Source organism: Pleuronectes platessa, chromosome 10, assembly GCF_947347685.1.
Source record: "Pleuronectes platessa chromosome 10, fPlePla1.1, whole genome shotgun sequence".
Taxonomy (NCBI): domain Eukaryota; kingdom Metazoa; phylum Chordata; class Actinopteri; order Pleuronectiformes; family Pleuronectidae; genus Pleuronectes; species Pleuronectes platessa.
Genome location: NC_070635.1, coordinates 25,744,689 through 25,767,410, shown reverse-complemented (window position 1 = coordinate 25,767,410; position 22,722 = coordinate 25,744,689). Strand labels below are relative to the sequence as shown.

General features: G+C 39.8%; 1 protein-coding gene across 8 annotated transcripts in view; it reads right to left on the bottom strand.

The window, feature by feature from the left end:
* The window catches only part of oxr1a (oxidation resistance 1a), a 166,217-nt gene that overhangs the window by 28,701 nt on the left and 114,794 nt on the right, over nucleotides 1-22,722 (bottom strand). For 7 of the 8 annotated variants that reach the window (XM_053433180.1, XM_053433176.1, XM_053433179.1 and 4 more), the window contains 2 exons: nucleotides 5,409-5,516; nucleotides 3,262-3,375 (listed from right to left, as the gene is read on the bottom strand). In XM_053433180.1, the coding sequence (XP_053289155.1) occupies nucleotides 3,262-3,375; nucleotides 5,409-5,516 (222 nt within the window). The remainder of the gene's footprint in view (nucleotides 1-3,261; nucleotides 3,376-5,408; nucleotides 5,517-22,722) is intronic. The other variant, XM_053433177.1, reaches the window with a different exon arrangement.

Here is a 22,722-nt window from a genome sequence, read left to right as displayed (position 1 = left end):
TCAAGTGGAGCAGCAGCAGCAGCAGCCAGGAGAATGTGGTGAGGGAGAGACAGCAGAATCCATTTTCTCACCAAGGCGGCAAAACAAGACGTCCGTTTCCATGGCGACCAGCAAACAGTCATATTTCTTAAGGGACCACTGCAGTGCTTGATGATCAGCTCATTCAGGTGCTAGAGAAACCCCACACCTGAGGGAGATGGATCATACTTGTGCACTCAAAGCTGTGAGAACAGGATGAGTTTGGACCAGACTGGAAGTCACGTGAGACACAGACAAAATGCAGCCTCCAGTTTGTATCCAATTCTCATGCAACACTAGAGAATCTGGGAGGGACATGTGGGGAAAATGTCAAGTCCTTTCATGTCAGTGCAGGAATAAACCCACAACAACAAGATGGCACAGCAATTAAAAGCATATTGCATTGACTTAACTCTAGTAATTACCCTAATTATGTGTTATTATCATAAACATATGCATATTCACTGAATACGTCACGGGAGGTGCTCATAATATATTACCTCATTAACACAATATCTCAATGCCATGTGTCATCAGAACCCAACTACAGTGATTTATCCAACCAAAAGTGTTGTCAGGAGCAGTGTTAATTTTGGCAGCTATTTTTGATTTAGTCTTAGTCTTTTGACGAAAATGCATATTTTAGTCACATTTAGTCATTTTTATCCTTCTTAGTTTTAGTCTAGTTTTAGTCGACGAAAACTAATTACATTTTAGTCTAGTTTTAGTCACATTTAGTAGCCACATTAACTCCATTTTCTTCCCTTCTCAGGCCCAGGGACCCTGTGTTGTGTCTAAAACTGCTAAATAGTCTAGCTTGCAGTACTTAGGTTGTCCATTAGATATCCCTACCAACATAGGTCTATAGCAGGGGTCGGCAACCTTTACTTTCAAAAGAGTAATTTTGCCCCCTCTTCCCCCAAATAAAATTTGTCTGGAGCCGCAAAACATATTTGATAACAAAGCTAATAAAGTTTAATATAAAGTTATACTATACTAAACTATAGTTTGTTGCATTTACGAAATTATAGAACGACAATAAAGAAAACTCTTGACATTTTATTGCTGTTTGTACCTGTTACAACAAAGGAAAACACTGAACACTTATGAAGAGAAGAAAATACACAGGCAAGTTTCAGCCTACTTTGAATTAAATTAAACACATAACTTTGTAGGGCTATTTTCACTGTTTCCACTCTTAAGCCGGTTCGTGAACGAGCTCAGATCTTGTGTCTCTGAGCGAGTGAAGGAGCCTCTGAACCGGTGCGCTATCTGGGGTGCACACACACACACACACACACACACTCACAATCACACTCACACTCACCCGCTCCTGATACTTCATGACGGCCTGATACGATGATGTTTAAATAAATTATTGTGACTAGGTCAACCACCAACATTTTCGTCTCGTCAACGAAAGTTAAAACAGATTTAGTCATAGTTTTTATTTTCAAAGAATCGTTTTCGTTACGTCTTCGTCTCGTCTTCGTCATGGAAAAAAGATCGTTAACAGATTTTTTTCGTCAACGAAATTAACACTGGTCAGGAGCTAATTTTATATTTAACACCTGCAGTTTCTTCTCTAAATGTTATATCGTAATTTCACATGAGATATGTATGATGTTTTGGAGACAGTGGACCAGTGAACAGTGCAAAAGAGAAGCAGGTTTTGGCAAAGTGATGCTAAATACTTGCTAAATGAAGTGGTCTTATTGTCGTATTTTGTGCTCTTTTGATTACAATGTTTAAAGGAGAGGATTTTATTTGCCATAGTGATGTTTCAAGCTCCTAGATGCAATTTGGATGTAATTTGTATTACCGGTACTCATTTTGATGCTATTTGATTCATTGAAAATAGTTACTGTGTTAGTTGTTAAAAATCTATTTTTGTTTCTTAAGTTTCTTGTAAACTTACTATCTACCCGTCAAGGATCACAATGTTAATAAGTCCTGACATCAGCATGCTGTCGATTTATCTATAGTATTTGCTAATTTGCACCAACCAGTGCAGTTTCCGTCTCCATAATTTCCCCCACAGATTCATATAGGTTTAAATTGACCTGATCAATTAATATTTGAGTCCAGGTGACAACTGATCAAAAGTTGAAGAAATTCTCTCAAGGCAGTCTTGAGATATCACTTCAAGAGGCTAAAAATATGTAATGATGTAAGAAATTCAATTTGGGTATTCTTAATATATCACATTGACAGGAATGTGAGGTAAGGTGCTTGTGTTTTGACATGTTCTATGTGCTTTAGATTGCCCTCCAGGGACAAATAAAGTTGTTTTGAATTTGAATTGAAAAGTCTTCATGTTTGAATCGACAAAATGAATGAACAGGTTCAGTGTTATTTTGTTGCCAGAGTAATATCATTATGGTGTAACTAAAAGCAAAATGAGCTTACTTGTTTAAAAAAAAATCATATCGTTAGATGTGAACATTACAAGAAATCCTGCAAGCTGCTCCAGCTTAATTTTTTCTTCTACTGTTTAATGCTTTCTCAACGAGACCACCCCTGTTGGCTGGACAATATTTGCTTACCTGTTATTTTGGTTTGGACTAGAGCGAAAAGTCAGATGGTCTTGAAAAAACAAGGTGTGAAGGTTTGAAGGCCCCTTAATGTCCTTCTCATAATGTCACTGAAACTAAACCTAGATTTCACAGCCTCAGAGGGACCCTTTGTAAAAAACACACAAAAATTGCTTCTAGTTCTGTCCTTGGAAAATATAAGGCAGGTTTTATTAGCAACCCTTTCTGTTTTCTGTGTCCTTGACAGCATGACACATCACCCTGTATGTTTTTTAAGATGACAATGAACAGAGCTTTAAAATGTAATAATGGTGGCTGAAGAATAAATCTGTACTATTGTGCATACTGTAGGGGCTAAATTAATGACTAGCAAGTGGCAGATGTAGTGTAAACTGGTCTCAGCTGGATGAATCGATATCAGTCATCTACTTCACTGACATGTCACTTCCAGAAAATATAACATTTGAATAAATCCTTTAAATACAACCTTTGAAATGATAGCAAATTTAGTAATTGATGTTGCACTGCTCGGCCTTACACAAACAATTCCAATTTTCACCATTCCCTCCTCACTTATTAATTGATGCTACAGCAAAACAAAACAAATCATGTTTCATAGGTATCCACATAACAGCACAACAATTAGGTGACTTTACTTGAACATTTTCTGTGCCTGTGAGACTGTGCATTGGAGGCGGTGTCAACATACCGTCACCTTCTCTAAATCAGCTTCTGAGGAGGTAGGAGACAGGGGACTGATGGGACTGAGGGAAGGAGAGCTTCCGACACTGGAGACGTACTCGGGATCAGGAACGTACAGAACCTGCAAACACAACCAATGTCTGTATTTACACAGGCACTGGCTTTGTGCAAACACACACTGCACGCATACACGCACAAGGAGAATCTTCTCTCTCTCTCTCTCACACACACACTCAAAATGACATCACGTTAATAGCCTCATACTATTGACAAGGATAAACAGAAGGAAAGTCACAGTGATGATGGCAGGTTAATGTGTTAGAATAAACAGCGATGTGATAAACATGGTATCTGATGGTTTTCATTGACATTGCACAGTAAATCTAATCAGAGCAACATTACATTTAAACGCTGACACTAAATGTATTTCCATTAACGGCTGAAACTATTTTCATTCAGAGTAATCTGTTGATTATTTGCTCAATGAATGACAAGCTGAATGAACAAATGAATGCGCAGCTATTAAGTAAGATTTTACTAATTTAAGAAAAGTATCAACCATTATGGTAAATGGCTAATGGTTTGTATTTAAATAGCGCTTTTCTAGTCTTGATGACCACTCAAAGCTCTTTACAGTACAGTTTTACATTCACCCATTCACACACACACACTCATACAGTGCATCTATTAGCAGCACTTTGTTGTTCTATGAGGGGCAATTCTGGGTTCAGCATCTTGTCCCAGGACACTTCGGCATGCAGATTTGTAAGACTGGGGATCGAACTGCCGACCTTCAGGTTGGAGGACGACCGCTCTACCCCTCAGCCACAGCCACCCATATGTTTATGTTTCATAGTTTTTATATAGTTCAGATCCTGTTCGATACAACTAATCAATTAATTAGCTGACTGGCTCTATTTAGGGCTAGAGCACTGACAGTGGAACGCCCTATTGAAATTGTAATGATTATTATTTTATATTAATATAATGTTTGCAATTGTGAGACGGATAATTTGAGTATTGAGGATTACACAAAAACAACCCAACAGATTTCCATGAAAGTAGAAATTACTTGTAGGTCACAAAGAAAAAATACACGATTCAATCACTTATTGAGTATTTTACATTGTGGTTTTGGTTCTGTTACTTTGTAAAGGGTCTGAGTAGTTCTTCCCCAAGTATAGCATAGCTAGCATAATTTCCATAATGGTAGGCTAATCTTTTAAAGGGGAATAGAACATGTTAATGGCAGTGCAATAAAAACATGGAGGTATTTAAAAATCATTCAAATGTGAAGTGACATAAACAACTACCTTAATAGTAGATTAAAAATGTTGGGCTGTACAAGATGTTAGGAGACAAAATATTATATATATATATATATATATGTATTTTTTATAGCAGCTTAACTTCTGCCTCAGTCATGTAGTGAGAGTAGAGACGATGGTTCAGTGAGGGCTCTCTACACCCTACTGTTTGGAGGCAGTTCAACTCAGCATTGTTTGCAGAGAGCCGAAATGAGGGAAGCCAGTGGGTTTGGCGCATGTGGCTCTTCTCAAATTTGTCTGGATTTTATTTCAATGCCAGGAAATAGAGTGACAAAATATCCTTTTGGATGTTTGTTACTTTCTCCCAATTAAAAAAAAAACTGATTTAGGATTTGGGTTCATGCTGAAGAAATAAGACACATGACCGAGAGCTGGAGCCAGGAAAGATGGAGAAGTGTTAAGCGTTCTTAAGTTGGGTAGCTTGTGTCATTGTGTTGTAAATAAAGCATCTTTGGAAGGATTTAAAGATCGCACATATTATTACCTTTTTAGAAACAAAATAGGTAGTTCTAATTGGACAAGCAACACTGTAATTAGCAGGCAATCAAGAGGAGATAGAGATTGCAGGGATGTGGTAAGTGTGTGAGCGAGTCTCTGAGAAAGGAGACACACATTCAGCTTGTCCTTTTCCCTAAAAACCTACAATTAAAAAAAAAAAATCATACATTCTGACACTTTGAAAATTAGTTATTGCGGGATCAAGGTAAACCAGTAAGAATGACAGGTGTCTATCGACAATTAGTGGGTTTAAGTAGTTAATGAGGTAGGTCAGTGATGAAGGGATGAAGCTGAATCTATTAGTGAAGGCGTGCACGGCGGCTCACACCTGGCCAGGCACCACTGCTCTCGAGAAAAGCTTGTTCAGCTGAACCAGCTCATTGGGTGTGGTGTCGAACTTGAGCGCAATGCTGTTCAGCGTGTCCCGCGTTTCCACCTGGACCACAAAAGAAGAGAGAGGACACAGAAATCACACATCCTGTTTCAGTTCATGGGTTTCTTTCAAGCTGCAAAGGGAAGACATGAAGAAGTGACACAGAGGATGAGAAATAGATTATCAGTCTTTTGTCATCCAGAGAACTAGTCATGTAGCAACATATCTATTTTCGATTTAAAATAAGGACGACTCGGATGTGAACAATGTCTAGGGCCATAGCAAGGATTGCAAATTATAATTTTAGTTTGTTGGTGATCTTTCACAAAATCATGTAAAAGTCCCAGATAATTTCCCCACATTCCAAGTGACCATTTGCTAAATCGCTCCCTCTCTTCACTGAGCAGCAGCAGGCCTGAGAAGCTTTGGATTTCTCTACATACCGCAGTGATGTACAATGTGTTGTATTCAAATTAGACTTTGCATTAGAGGGAGTGTCTTGTCTTCCATCAGTCTTACCAGAACCAAAAACACCTAAGGAAAGGTATCAGAAATAGATCTAACAGTCTGTTTATCTACAATATATAGTTCAGAAACTGGACCTGGATGTTATGACATTATAGTGATCTAACCTCTGTTTGGTATCGCAACATGAGATTGTAGACGTGTAAATTATGTTCAGTCTATGGTTTCAGAATGGTAACACACCTAGTAATAACTAAGACCTCTGTTATTCCCCTTTGCAGACAAAACAGCTGTAGATTCCACAAATGTATCTTATTATTAGTATTATACTCCGCTTGGGCTCCTCTTAGAGGACGTGTTCCAAACACTATGTTAATCGGAAGAACATATAACATTGTTGTCGGCTATTGTCTTTATTTTCCTTTAAAGATAAATTGTAGATGAGGGCTTAAAAAACTCAGCATACAGCTTCTCTTCCAATCTGGCTTCTACTTTTGTTTAGTTTTTTGCTAGTGGAGAGCATGCACAGTTGTTACCTGTGTCCAAACAGACACAACAAATTGATGGGTACAGGGATGTGAGCCTCATGACAACAGTCTCATCTTGCAAACCATAGAGGATGCTCACATTCTCGTGGATGCGGCTACACTGGCACAACAGTGCACTGCAGTAGAGTGCGAGGAGTTCAGCCTCAGTCTTTCAGTATTCTGTAATTTATTTGACAGTTCTGAACCCACAGATATTAGGATTAAGATGATACAAAACAGAACAAGGCAAAAAGCCTTACATGTGCAGAGCTGGATCAAGCTTAATCAACACCTTAAGCACCTAATAGCCTAAATTGTAGTTGGTTACTTTTTGTCATTTAATTCACTCTGATAGCTCCTATTCCTGAACTAAAGGTACCAACAAGCAGTGCTATCATGTTAGCAGAGCTTTCATGCAGTGTCCCTGCTCTTGTGGCTACACCCTGTGCTCAGCTGCAGCCCTCTGCAGTGTGACACAGGTGCTTCTGCTTGTCTCCACCAGTTACAGTCTATACAACAGAGATGTGCGCCATGTGTCTGAACTAGTTAAGCATCTAACATGCCTAGTGGGAGATCTACCTTCCAAATAAGGACGATAACCATGTCAGAAAGGCGCCTGCGTTTCTGAGAAACATTGTAAATGTGGGGAAAAAATGAGCTCAGGGGAGAGAACCCTGAGCACCAGACAGGCAGGGCTGACTCTGAGCTGTGTATAATTAGGACAGGATAATGGTACTGTGTGTGTTAGTGCAGCAGTCATGGGACTGCCTGTGTGTGTGTGTGTGTGTGTGTGTGTGTGTATGTGGTTGTGCGCGTGCATGTGTGTGTGTGTGTGTCTAAATTCTGAACATGACAGATTGTTTCTAGGAGAACAGACAGACGAAGTGAGACGCACACATACAGTGTAGACATACACACACGCATGCAGGGTCACAGTCAGGTAGTTGAATAGAGGGAACCAACACAGACAAGCTGGAAAATGAGTAACTTGTGGGTGAGACAGATACTAGTGACATGATCTGGATAATGTGTGAAGCTGGAGAAAACACAGAAGCTGTGTTAATATTTTCACAATAAATACATTTAGCTGTGAAATGCTCATATCCTCATTACTGAAAAATGGAAAAAATACTATTTAGCCTCCAGCTAGCAACGGAAAGTGAAAAAGTTTGATATTTCACAAAATTTCATTAGACAAAATCGCATAGCAAAACCAAAAACAGAGAGGGGGAATTCATATTTAAAATATTTGAAATATATGAAGTGTATTGGATTTGGCAACAGACCAGCAGAGCCATGTGGGATCATCCCCAGAATCTGTAGCGAGTAAATCTTGTCAATTAGAGCAAATACTCTAAGTGTGTTATTTGGCCAGGGTTTTGTGCAAGAGGAATGTATGATTTGTGGTAAAATGTTGCCACGTTAGGGAATGAGATGGGCTTGACATCTATCTATTTAACACTTTTAATCATGTGAAATTCACCGGCAACACAGACTGAAAGGCTTTAAGAAGTCAGTGCAAATAAAACATGTTTCATGTCAGTCAAGGGAAAAACAAGGCTTAATATGAGGCAGTGGTGCATTTAACCTCACCAAATCCCTGAAGGAAGCCCTGGGACATGATGGCTGTGGACTCATTTTACAACACCACAAGCATAATGTTGGTCCATACTTCTTAACTCTAATAGAGTAATTGTAGATTATTCAATATTCTGGTTATTTAGATTGGTTAGACACATATTGGTGTCAGGTAAACACCTACATCTCCTTCCAAGGAAGACCAAAGAGAAAGGAATAACAATTACAAGAACCCACCATATTGAGCACAGTGTACTAAAAATAAAGTGACATGGTAAGAGGCTGGTTATGATGGCAGAGATCCAGCAGAAACAGCTGGTAAAAAGACTAATCAGCATGTAAGTGCAGTGACAGTAACACTGCTGTGTCACTTGTTTTGGCTCCAGAGCACAGCTCATTAGCTCTTGGAGCTGAGATGTCTTGTAAAGCTGGTCACTTGCTTGGAGCACCATCCGCCACTGCTAATCTCACAAGTGAGGAAAGGAGAATGTTTGAAGTCTAATAAGAAAGTAGTTTTAATTTTGGAAATTAAACTTTATCTGTGATCCGCATTTGCAGTAATTCTTGCAGATCAACAGTCCTGTCATGTTGGTTTATTTTGCACATTCCTTCCTGTTCCCTTAATGATGTAGGTTGGTCTATTAAGACTAGACATTACAGGGTTGGACAAAGCTGGATTGGGAGGATGCTAAATTCTATAACCCAGGGCCCTAGATTGTAGGCTACACTGGGGTTGGACTCCATACCCTCTGGGGGAACAAACTAATCAGAGCTGAGGTCGGTCACGCTGCTGGCAAACAGTCCCTGACTCAGCAATGTGCACCACTTTGTTTGGCCCACAATGAATAAGGCAGAGTAGGAATGCATTGTGCAGTATGGATTGGATGTGGAGGCCGCGCTGGGCTGAGTGAGGTTGATAGGATACACTAGTTTGACTTGCAGTGAGCAGGTGAGCACTGCAGAGAAGAACAGAGCCGGTGGAGTGTTTCTGGGATACTCTTGGCTAGTAAGTGGTTATAGATGTCGTTGGGTTAAAGTGTAGTAAGAACCAAAGCTGATTTGTTAGATTTTCATTGCTAATTATTAACCACTGACATAAAATGATAGTATGTAAAATAATTAGAAATACTGTTTCACTCACTCACATTCTTGTTCTGCTGCAACTGTCTATTGTAGTTTATTCATCGAGAGAAACAAAACACAATTCAAAATCTGGGTACATCTGCTCGGACAATAAAGCTGGACACAAAGTTGTAGTTGAAGATGCTTCAAATGTGAATGTTGCTGCAAAGAATATTGCGGTTTGTTGATCGCGCACCGGGGGTCGTGGCGGTGGACCCAGTGTGGCGGATTGGCATCGGGTACGGGCATTGGACCAGGACCGCGGCGGCGGCTCGTGGAGGGCGGCGGTGGACGGTGACTGGAGTGGCGTTCTGGTCTGGATGGTGGATCGTGGTCCTGCTGGTTGCTGACCATGGACTGTGATTGCAGCGGGACTGCTTGGCATGTCATGTTGGGGTTGTCCTTCGGGATGTTTACCCTCATCAAATGCTGCTAGAGACTTTAATCTTTAATCTTGAATCTTGAAGAATTTAATCTTGATGATGTTTTCCTGCACGTGGCATCTATTGCACTTCTGTCCGTCCTGGGAGAGGGATCCCTCACATGTGGCTCTCTCTGAGGTTTCTACGTATTTTTACCCTGTTAAAAGGTTTTTTAGTAGTTTTTCCTTACTCTTGCTGAGGGTTAAGGACAGAGGATGTCACACCCTGTTAAAGCCCTATGAGACGAATTGTAATTTGTGAATATGGGCTATACAAATAAAATTTGAATGATTGATATTCAATAATGTGGATTCCTCCCAGGCTTATTCAACCCAGAAGCACAGAAGATCTATAAACTACAACTACCAGAGTTTCAAGGTTGACAACAAAGATCCAAACAAATGTGAAATATGGTGACAATCCCCCCTTCTGCTACTGAGTTACTATTGAATTAATTAGACTTTTATAAAGTAGCAAGACTTTAAAGTCTTGCTACACATATTAACACAGTAAGAAGTAAATAGTGAATAAATATATATTGTTTCTTTTTATTGCTTTTCTTATATGGGTTGTATTTATTGTGTTTTTATGTTTCTATGTTCATTGTATGCATCAATAACCAGAGCAAATTCCTTGTAGGTCTAAACCTACTTGGCAATAAATACTTTCTGATTCTGTTTCTGATTCTGAAATTTCCACTTTTGTAGTGCTTCTACACGTTAATTTGGGTACCTGGCATGTCTACCGTCCCAAAAACTCTGGAAAAAAACAACTCCCGCGATTTGTTGTGGTTCCTCTATGTCAGAAACGATACGCTAGAGTGCGTAGAATGGGAAAACGACCGAAATAAACTTCATAGTCACACCATGTCCATGTAGGGAGTCTTGCTACATGGCCTAGGACGAGCAAGCTAACGCCAGCGATAGCTTGCCCCTGCTACCCGTCAGACATTTAAGTGGCCGCATAAATAAGGGACCCCCGGGACACCTCTAATCGTTGACTCAACAGTGTGGAAGGGTGCTGCTGCTCCCACTGCGGGACTGCGCTGGGGATCTGGGGCTCTCGCAGCCAGGCTTCGGCCCACCTGACTCTGGTTCAAAACCAAATGGTTGCAAGATTGTATCTTCATCTCCAGTAGCCATATTTCTACAGAGGTAATGGATAGCTAAATTAAGAACATAAAATTTACCAAACAGTATTGACCCTGGGTTCCCATTCATTATTGAACAATCACACAAGGCCCAAAACACATTTACAACTTAACTAAACATTGCAACTAATTTAGCATTATTTTGTCGGTTAAAACAAAGTTTGGAAGAATACGGATTTCTAAACCTAATAAATGCTCCCACAGTCAGCAGCCAGTGACTAATATGCATTTTCAAGGATAATCTAATTGTATGGAGTTTCGGTCACTCAAGTTGTGATGTCATCCAACCTGCATTTGCTACCATGTGACATGACTTGGGCCTTTGTTCACATAATTTACATAACATTACCCAGGGCAGCCTATTCAATATACAAAGATGGCAAAGTTATCAGTTTTATGGGAAATTGGATTGACAGTCTAGAGCAGGGGTCTTCAACCAAAATGGTAAGATGTCCAGACTTCAACCCTCCTCCCCTTCTGGGGTCCGGATGATTAGAGATAAAGTCTGCTTTTGTAACAATACAAAATCCAACACAAACTGACAAAAATACAATGTCTAATGTGTGGAACAGCATGAAACAAAGTGCAATAAACATTTTCTCGTGGAATTTGCATAGGCCTACATTCCTTTTAACCACAAAGATGTAACACCCTCAAAGACAACATATAAAGTGCTTTAGGTGGAACTGAGCTTAACCACCACTTAAAAATTGAAGCAAAACTTCACATGCAGCCTATTGTCTGTAGGCCTACTTCCCTAATTCAGTGAGAGAAATTGGCTTTAGCTTTCTCTGCTGGTATTTTGAACCTTGGGAGAAATGGGGTCAGTGCCATTCTCCAACCGGCATGTAAATGTTCATTAGTCATTCTTGAACGGTATTTGGTATTAAGAATGTTAAGTGTTCAGAATGCTGATTCACAACTGTATGTGGAGCCAAATATCTTCAAGGTGTGACTGCCACATTAGTGAGAACAGAGACAACTTTCTCAGGTAGAGTCTTTAGCCTGGAGCTCGCAGCATCACTAACTCCACACTGCTCTTAGTACTACATTTGCTTGCGGATCAACAAGTTCCACCTGTAGAGATGACATATCTACCCACTTGAGGGTCATTTTAGCCTCCTGTGAAAACGAGGTCACATTATTGACCAGAAAAGGATTCTGAATGAGAAAGAGGACCTGTTCTCCCAGACTGAAGTCATCAAAACAATCACTGAAGTTTCCAATCAGTTTTTTTATGAACCCAACATGAGAAGAAATATTTCTTTACCCTGAATTTGCTTCATTGCTTGAAATCTTTAACGATGCTCCCATTGTTGAGATATTTATGTTTCTCTGTATTTTGTGATTATATTTTACCTATATCCTGTGAACAAATATTAGCTGTTTAATCCATATAATCTATAATGCTACAACTGTTTCTTATATTTGGAATGATGTATATCTTTTTGACTCAGACGCAGGGTCAGGCCCAGAGCACGACCACTGAAAGAGCAGGTATCAATCTGAATGCCAATCTGACCCAAAATACAATTCGGAGAAAAGTGTGTGATGGAAATTCATTGTATCAGCCAGAACTAATACAATGAGGTGCTTCATGAAACGTGGTGAGAAAAAGATATGAAATCCTCCTGAAATGTTTAATCTGCTGGGTCTCTCAACTGTAGCAAGCTCCCTGTTTGCCAAGGCCACAGTAGTGGGACACCTGGTCAGTTGAAAGTGATGTGCTTGCAAAAAACTGCACTTTGAGGAAACAGTGTACATCTGGCCAATGGCTGAATTCCCTCAGGGAAAAAGAACCGCCTCTGTGCCCACCCTGTGTCTGATTATATATACTGTGGACTTAGGATTGAACTGGGCTTCTTCTCGACATGATCCAGTGAACCTGGTGACGTGTCCGGCAGAACCCCAGAGACTCTCTGTAAGTATTTCATTATTTTACAATAAATGTTAAATTTCCAGAACTTCATGTATAAGTGTCTAATTATTCCTTCTCAAATCCTGGATCAACAAACACGTTTGTCAAATCGCCGGAGGCGAGGGCAAGTTTAGTGCCTGGCGACGACACCATCTATAGAGGGCTTTTTACGTTGTCCCAAAATCCACACTATTCTCAGCGATCACTCATATGTCCGCTGATGTGCGGAGAGGCAATGAGAGAGGTACCGCGTAAATCGCTCATACTGGGCTTTGAGCTGGATGGTTTTCCGCATCCTTACCTTGGACTGCTGCGGGTAGGAGTCTTCAAAGTGTCTGTGTTTGGTTTCATAATGGAGTTTTAAATTGCTGCTTTTGACAACCGCAACAAGCTCAGAGCAAATGAGACACACCGGTCTTGTTGAGCTGACTGCAGGAAAAACAAACGCTTACTTTTCTGATCACTCTCCTCGGAAGACTCAGTTTTCAACATCAACTTTCCTAACTTTTGATAGAGCATAGTTCGCCTTCATCCGTGTTTCTCCGGCTGAGTGCTTCATTAAAGTCTCTTAAAAGTCAAACTAGGCTGCCATGTTTTTTACACGGCTGCTAACATTTTGGTATCATTTTTGGTATCAGTATAATATAAAAACTCAATACTGCCTATGATAAAAACTAGAATAATGCAGGTTTTCTAATGAATATAAATAAAATGTGGTTATTAGTGTGCTAAGTCCAACAAAGCTCCAGATCCAAATCCAACAAAGCCACTAAATCAGACCTGGGCATTGTACGGCCCCCGGGCCGCATCCCGCCCTTTGGCGGCCCGCGTGAGGTCAACGGAATATTAGGAATCACACGTAAATAAGTGAACATCATGCAGAGAATACAACAACATGTCTTTTATTTTGAAGGTGCCTTTTTTAACATTTACCTGACGTACATCCTGAATGCCACGAGCGGATGATGTGTTGACGAACAGAGTTAAGAAGAGATGCGAGTTAGCTGTTAAAGTCCGCAAAAATGTCAGCCCACGTTAAGAGAATAAAGATAGAGTTTTTAACAAGACATGGACTGCTAAGTATTTATTTACTGAAGTCAAAGGGAAAGCCGTGTGCTTAGTTTGTGGAGAAAAGATCGCTGTTTTTAAGGATTACAATTTGAACCGCCACTACGAGACAAAGCACGGAGAGACTTTTACGGACGAAACGTAACGAGAAGGATCGAGGACATCGCGGGAAATCTCAGGCTTCAGCTGCTAAAGAAAGTAGTCGATTTGACTTTTTCTCCCTGGCTCTGGATGAGGGCTGTGATGTCCGCGACACAGCCCAGTTACCAGAGGTGGGACCAAGTCATTTTTTTGCAAGTCCCAAGTAAGTCTCAAGTCTTTGCCCTCAAGTCCCGAGTCAAGTCTCAAGTCAAGACAGGCAAGTCCCGAGTCAAGTCCCAAGTCAAGACTGACAAGTCTCAAGTCAAGTCCAAGTCCTGCAGTTTGAGTTTCGAGTCTTTTCGAGTCCTTTTGATCACTGAGTAATAATATATTTACACAGATCATGTATGCTTTTAAAATCTGTATTTATTTATTTATTAAAACAATTGAAATTGAAATTACAGAAAAAAAATTGTCCCAACATTGCACTTCCCTATTGCACTATTAACCAGTCATTTTTAACATTTAACTCATATTTTGCAAGAATATTCTTCATTTTAAACCACTCCTACAGAATGAACACATTTGAAAAAACAAGTGCAACTGTAATTATTTGTACAAAAGTGCTGACATTGTATTTAGCATTTTAACTAGTTCCACAGCAGTTTCTGTCCTGTACTGTGTTTATCTCATCTCATTTATCTCACCTCATATTGTCTGTGTTTGTGTGTACATGTGAGAAACATAACAAATACTTGAACATAACAATGAACGGGGTTGTGCTTTTTATATGTCAGGGCCCTATGCTGCATTGCATTTGCAAAATACCAAATTGGCCAAAAGTCTGTCAGTCATTTGTGCACGATGGGGACGTATTATGATTCCAAGAATAAACAAGTTAAACAACAATAGTCAATCTTCTTTAACTTTTTTTGAGCAATTTAATATATCTCTTGTTCTGACTTTTTTGTGATATACATGGATAAAAGGTACCTAATATTTCTATACTGAAATAATATCGGCATTATAATTGTAAGCTAATTTATTTAATGACGTTATTGTTGAGGGTTGATTTGTATTTCCGGTTTTAAGTGGGTTGTTGGTAGTGACTCTTATTTTGAAAGGGGGTTTAAAGGAAGTGGGTGCTGTGATGAGTGAAGTTGTAAAATGAACGGAGGATAAACGGGTGTGCTGTCCCGAGCGCATGACCTGCTCTCGTGTCCTTTGTCGGCTGAAGCCGGACTTATGATACAACCAAACGCTCGGCTACATAATTATTATAACTATGATGATTTTTCAGTTGCTTTTTTTTTGGTGCCCCCTCAGGACTTGGTGCCCGATGCACAGCGCGTAGTGCGCGTTTTGGGAGCGGCGGCGCTGCACACACACACACACACACACAGACGCACACAAACACGATGAATGATACAGAGCGCTCCTTAATAACATACTTTTTAATCGTTGTGTTTTGGGTAAAGGGGCAAGTCTTATCAAGTCAAACGGCTCAAGTCCAAGTGAAGTCACGAGTCATTGAGGTTGAAGTCCAAGTCGAGTTGCAAGTCTCTTTACATTTTGTCAAGTCGAGTCTAAAGTCATCAAATTCATGACTCGAGTCTGACTCAAGTCCAAGTCATGTGACACACACCTCTGCCAGTTACTCATCTTTGTACGTTGGATGACGAAAGACTTTGCGATTACTGAGGAGCTGGCAGCAATGCAGTCAATAAAAGGGACGACTTTTGAAGCGGATGCAAGATAAAGTGAGGGAAATTAACCCACGGTCATGAAAAACCTGGAAAAGTCATGGAATTGTTAAATGTTGATTTCCAGTCCTGGAAAGTGCTTAAAAAAAATTAAATCCCAAAAGTTTTGGAGAAGTCATGGAGATTTGTTATATTCATATTTTCATGTCGTTCATTTACGCTGAGTTTTAATTAATTCATATGCCTTTAAAAGAAATACGCTCAAAATATAAGCAGGCATACTATCTCATACTAATTGAAATGTTCGGTGGGGAAGCAGGTGAGATAATGCACTACGCCAGGGAAGTGTAGATTTCACCATGCTTGGCTACAAATGGAAAAGCACATGCCATGTGTTACAACAGACGTCAATCAAACTATTGTCTCATTCATTTGTGTAATTCAAGGTTTACTGTATGCTTTGAAATTCTCATTGTTAGCTTAAATACTAAATTTAGTCTCTTTTGCATGTATACACTGAGATCTCACAGAATGTTTGGTCATGGAAAGTTGGTTTAAAGATATTGAAAGTCATGGAAAAGTCATGGAAATCCATGGGTTAAAAATGTGTATGAACCCTGTGTATTATACATCAGGAGGTGTTGTGTAAGTCAGTGCTAAAAATTAATCATGTAACTGATGTTGTTACTATATTAGTTAACTTTATCAGGGCAAGAGCATTGAATCTCAGACAGTTTGTTGCACTTTTGGAGGAGCATGAGACTGAACATGGGGACATAGGCTACCACACAGCGGTCAGATGGCTCCGTCTGGGCAAAGTGCTTAAAACAGTATGGGACCTGAGAGCAGAGATTCAAGAGTTTTGTGAAAAGAAAGGCAAGGACCACCCAGAGATCTCAGATGCAGACTGGATGGAAGATCTTGCATTTGCTGTTGATGTCACTGCATTACTGAATGAGCTAAATACCAAACTGCAAGGCAAGGGCCTATTTGCTCATGAAATGTACAGCCTGGTGAGACTTTCATGAGAAAGTTGCAGTTTCTTTCAAGCCAGCTGGAGGGTAACATTCTCAACCACATGCCAACACTGAAAGAAGCCCCACCATCAGTGGATCACCTCCGCAGGTACACTGCTGGCAGAGCACTTTAAGTCAGCATCACTGCTGGAGTTTTATTCTTCTCTCAAAGAGGAGAACTTTTCATACGTGAGGAGGCATGCTCAGAAGATGTTGGTTCTCTTTGGATCTACTGACATATGTGAACAAACATTTTCTGTGATGAAGTTTAACAAATCCAGATACAGATCCTCTCTAACTGATGATCACCTGTCAGCTGTCCTTCGCATATCCACCTCAGATATTCAACCTGACTTCAGTGCACTCGTTCATGCCCAAAACAGACTAGATTTCTCTCACTTAACAAGAAAAAAAAACGCAAATGGGGTGATTAGACTATATGCAAATAGTAATAGCACTTTGTATACAGTTAATTTGAAGCTGATCTTTGGAATACTGCAAAAAAAAAATTGCATACACTGTTAACAACTGTTCTTGTAAATGTTGATTAAAGTTTGATATATTGTTGGCGTTATTACTTTGCCTGCCTCACTTTTTCATTGCCTAACCATAACATTTACTCTTACCTGTAGAAGCTTATCAAATTAATATGAGTAGAATTAAGTTCAGCTTATTGGTCCAGCCCTCCACAACTGTCCATGTTTCTCATGTGGCCCTTCGGGAAAATGAATTGCCCACCCCTGCACTAAATGATAAGGTGACTATGTTGATGAAGATATGAGAGATTATCTGACATGTTGAGATTTTGAATACATGACTGAATGTATGCAAGAGAAACAACTTGGATAACATAAAATATTAGAGAGCTGAGTAACCAGGTGCTGTTTATTTGGACTATAGCTAAAGTCAGATCAAGTGAATATAATCCTAAATCAGGATAGTGTAGCAAAAAACATAATAAACCTTTTTATCTTCCACTGCGGTGTCCTAACGTGGTAAAGTAGAAGCACGAACCCACTGCTAAGGAAGTTGTGTATCTACAATGTTCCCTCTTATGGCAGTTGTCATCTCATTGGCTCAGTAGAGGGATTTGCAGTGTTCATTCAGACAACAGCAGCATGTCAGCCTGATAAATACTGTCCGGTGTCACAGAAACCAGACCCACAGTGAGAAAACTGCAGGGAAACACTCTCACGTATTTATTTACAACATGACCATAAAAGGCCAGATAACAACGTCAAATTATACATCAGACATTAGAAATGACTGTGGTGTGTCATAATTGATCATCAATCTTTCCATCCATTCCAGATATTTACAACCTCTTGTTCAGCATGTGTGTCATTATGTCCTTGTATTATGTACATGGCTAGCATTTTAAGACCGAAAGTCTAAAAGGACAGAACTAGTTTGTTTGGGAAGATGCAGAGTTCTTAATCATTAGGGTTTCTACAGAGTCTGAGCCTTTCATCCAGGCAGCTTCAGCACAGAGCATCGATTCTCCCAAGGTGCTATTTGCTACCATCTCATCCATGACCGACTTATTTTTAGCTTTATAGCTCCTGTGTTGCTCAACACAAAGCCAACCTAAAGGACAGGTTTCCAGGACAATACAGCTGCTCAAACATTGTTGTTATCTTTTTTTTTTTTTGTGGAGCAGTCTCTTATAATCGATATATATATATATTGTAGAACCTCCTATTTTTTTAATTTTACAAATATTTATTTTAACCTCTTAAGAGGCGGGTGAGATTTTCCTAAAACGCCTGTCTGAGGAATACCCACATTAAATTGAAAGCTGTTCTTGCATCCATTGGATCGTCTGGACCTTTGGCAATTGGCAAGTGAGTCGCGTCGACTTGTTATCGTCTTTTTTTCTACTTCCGGTCTGACTGAGACGTTGATTGTACCGGCTGTGGTGATCAGATGTTTGACTTGATCGGTAAAACAGCCGACCTGTGGGTCGCCTAGGTCCCATGGCTGGGCAAGAAGTTAAAGCTTTACCTCACATAAGACAGTGGTTTGCTCCCTATCCGATAGCTTCTCTGGCAGCTTTTATGTCAGGAGCTCAGCCAATCAATATGGGTAAAAATATCTGGTGTTCAATGACGTAATACATAACGAGGTAAACATTGACAAAGCCAGGTTTTGGGGCCGATACTGGCCCCAAATGTTGTGCGATAACTTGAATGATTCAAGTTTATTCTTTAAGCTAAACTGATCACCTTATCTAAGCTTGCGAAATAAGGAGCACATCAAGCTCCTTATATCAGAGAAGCATCAAGGCACTGCTAAAATGACTCCACCAAACCCCCAAGAAGCCATTGAGCGTACTGTAAGAGGAGCTATCCCTAACTCGATTAAGTGGCAGAGGACAGGGGACATGCAAATGCTACCGACTGATAAAGACCGAGACATGGTAATCGCAATCAGGAATATAGCCACTAATGATAGTTGGACCCTATCGTATTATCCCCCAGATCAATAATACCCATTATTCATCCAGAAATAGGGATGAATAATTAAGTTTATTCGTATAAGGGTGCTTCCTTTCAAGGAGAAGGGTAGAGGAGGGCCATGGCAACCATCTTGAGAATGACTGACATCTGGCTAATGGTCACCTTGTTAAACGGGAGAGGACGTTTAGAGAACCAACAAGGGCAGTCAGCTGGAAGGCTAAAGACTAATAGCTCCATTAAAGAGTCTGCTGACATCTTGGTAGGAACATTAACTGTGGAACGTGAGAAAAAATCTATGAGGTCTACAGCAAAAGGTCAACCAAGAAAATAAGATGCATCTCAAAACATGGCTTCCTGGTTAGATTAGTAAGCGGATATGTGCATCCATTCAAAGTTCATTGGCTGATGCGTAGTTATGTGTAGAAACTGTTCTGTTCAAAATATGAAAAAGCAGTTGAATAAATTAAATGACAAAAGAGAGGAAGAGAAACCATAATCAACATAATGATCCAACTCTGTCGTCATCAAACTGGAAGTAAAACTCCAGTGTTGGGTTTAATCATCCATAATACCCTATCAGAACAGCTATCGCTCCTCATTTTCTAATGAAGGACGAGGCCAAGCTTTAGCGTGACAGCTGACATGGGGACTTTGCCGTTACTAAACTAATGGTATGTGTATTGTGTGCAGCTACATCCTTGCTGATCATTTGCGGGCCTAAATTTAGACTTGTTTGCTGTCTGATTTTAAAGCTCTCATTCCTCCTTTGTCCAGGTTCTCAACCCCTGCTTCAGGCGTCGACAGCCCTTCTTCAGATTTTCCAACACAAACACAGCAAAGCACCAAAGAATAAGCAAAGCACAAAGAGAACTTAGAAACGTTGAAGCTAAGGTAGGGCTGCGGCAAGAACTGTCTGAGAGAGGTCTTATGGGTCTGTTAGGTAGTTTTCTATTTATTTCTTGATAATGAATAATGCCTGACAGAAGCGTTGAGGATACCATTTAAATGGAGCCAGCCGACGGCTCTCAGTCCTGTTTTAGCTGCTGGGCTAAAGTAAGTAAATGTTGTAGTTGGTATTATTAGTTTTTCCCACCGATACTGGTGCTAAATATATTCTTTAAAACAGTACCGGTGCCTTGACAGTTCAAACATCTATAGTTGTTTTGTGTTTTGAGTTTTTTTTATGAACAGACAGTAGACGATACAGATTTTATAGGGCTAACTAAAATATTTAAATTTAACATAACATCAATGAGAAAAATAAAGTATACTTAAATATACTAAGTGTAAAACTCTTAAATCTTCATTAGGTTTGTCATGTTCTTCCCTTTGATGTCCTCCCTGGTGTAAGAATTATTTCGCATGAAATACAGCCACAATTTCAACTGTTAAGCTCTATCGATTATTTGGTTGTGTTGCAAATCACTTTATAGCGATATTGTTTGTCACTGGCATTACAGCACACATGCAGCCAGGACATTTTCATTAGGGTGACATGGACAAAAATAGAAGAGAGTGAACAAGGTAATTCCCCTTCCACTGATGCACATGTGCAGGAAGTTAACACAAGATTGTTAGCTACAGACCGATTGAATGATGTATGTGCTCTTCTTTCTGAACACCATATCCACACAATCCTTGCTAGCTCTTGGAGTATAAGAACAACGCAGTTTGGCTTTATATTCCTCTAGAAATATCTTTGGCAAATGAAGAGACTGATAATGCTTGAGATGCATATTTACCATTTAACCGCCAAGTAAATTTATAGTTTGGCTTACAAACAAAATGAAATAAGCTAATGTTTTATCTGCCTAGCTACAAATTTTAATTCCAGACTAAAACCTGTGAAGCAAGTTTATAAAATAATGCTTCGACTAAGAGGTAAGGGAGTGAGTTGCGGACATGTTAAGCCATGTACCCGTCTTCTCTTCTATCCATAAGTCTCCCTCCTCTCCTCATGTATTTCCCTCTATTCCTTCCTCCATCACTTTTAACATCCACACAACCCTCCAATCCCATCATATCTCCATCACCAAGAGCTGTGAAAGCCCTGAAATAGTGGGATCCCCTCTCCTACCCAGCAGTGAATAATGCAATCCGAGTGACTGATTGTCAGGAGGGAGTGGACTTGCGTGTGTGTGCACGTACTGCACCTGGTGCATGGTGTATGACTCATCTAACATCCGCAAGTGCTCCAATGCCCACAATGCTTCCTCTTAGCCCAGCAGAGTTCCATTCCACCAGCAGACTGTCCATGACTATAGACTATGTCCAGAGGAGTACAACTTTTTATGAAACCTCTCAAATCTAAGAGTGAGATTGCTTTCCAAAACCTGTCTATAAATATCATAAACTGTGAAGAACAAAACTGAATGCCTTCATTCGTAGTCTTTATTTAATCAAATTATTAATATTATAATTTCTATTAAGGAACTTCCTGTATGGTAGCTTGTGTTTAGAAATTTAATTAATTTAATTTTACTAAATAGAAAAATTTGAAGAACCTGTTCCTCAATGCATCAAACCAACTCCAGTCCAATCACAATAGGTGCTCAATGAGTTGGCTGAGTTTTGAGCCAAATGCTAACACTAGCAAACATCCACAATAACAACACTAACATGCTGATGTTGTTTGTTTCTTATCTTCATCAACATCTGCTTATTTTCTTCAAATTTCAAGGGAATTTTGTCTCTCCTCTGCTGCTCGTTGTTGTTTTTTCATATTATTGTACGATTTGAAACTTACTATGTTAAAGTGCCTTGAGATATCAAATATACTTGATGTCTGTGGCTTGTTCCTCATGAGATGTATAAAAAAGGCTATATCGCGAGTATAAAGTATAAATTGTCACTTGAATATTTTAAGCCGTCAGCATGAAATTATCATTGAGTTTTGCCTCTCTCTACTCATGCCCCTCTCACAGCAGACTGCGCACTCCCCGCCCATCTAGAGAACTCTCCTGCACACATGCGTATTTGTGTATCAGGATAGGAGGGAGGAGATTCAGAGAGTATGGAGAGAGTGAAAGAAATTGAAGAGCCCCATCGAGTTTACGAGTGTTCAGAGACGGTTATTGACAGTGTTGTTCATGTTTTTTGTGAACGCTGAACCGAACGAATCAGTTTACAAATAATGAACGATAACACCCCCCCCCCCCCCCCCCCCCCCCACAAGCACACAGGCCCTGGGGCACCGCTGCACAGTGAGACTAGAGGTGCGTTCATGTGAAGCAGCAGGCCTGACATTTATATTCGACTGGAAACAAGGTCATTTACACAGTGTTTTAAGCTCAAATGTCCGCTGATATCTTTCGACTAAGTGCATGCAGGGAACGTTGGAAATGCTCAAGTCCTATAGCTCAGCTGCTTCCTGTGGACTTTTATGGATTTAACATTTGTACAGGGATTTAGAGGAGATTTAAAAATATCAAGATATATAACGTGTATCGCGATATAGTCTAAAAATAGTGCGATATTTGTTTTTATTTGATCATAACCAGTCCAAAGTTTTTGAAATAATTCAGACAACATGGTGCTAGCTTGACTGAAGATTTCGCACCAATATTTTTGTATATTTATATATTCTGTTGGTTTATACAGTATATGTGGCCTTGGCCATGAATATAGATATCATGAACCATCAGTAATCATTTCAAACATGTTTTGTAGTTTTATTATTGTCTATGGTTTCATGGCCTGACTAAATAAAAGATACCCTGATCCACCACAACATTAATGTTTAATATCTGTAAGGCTGTTC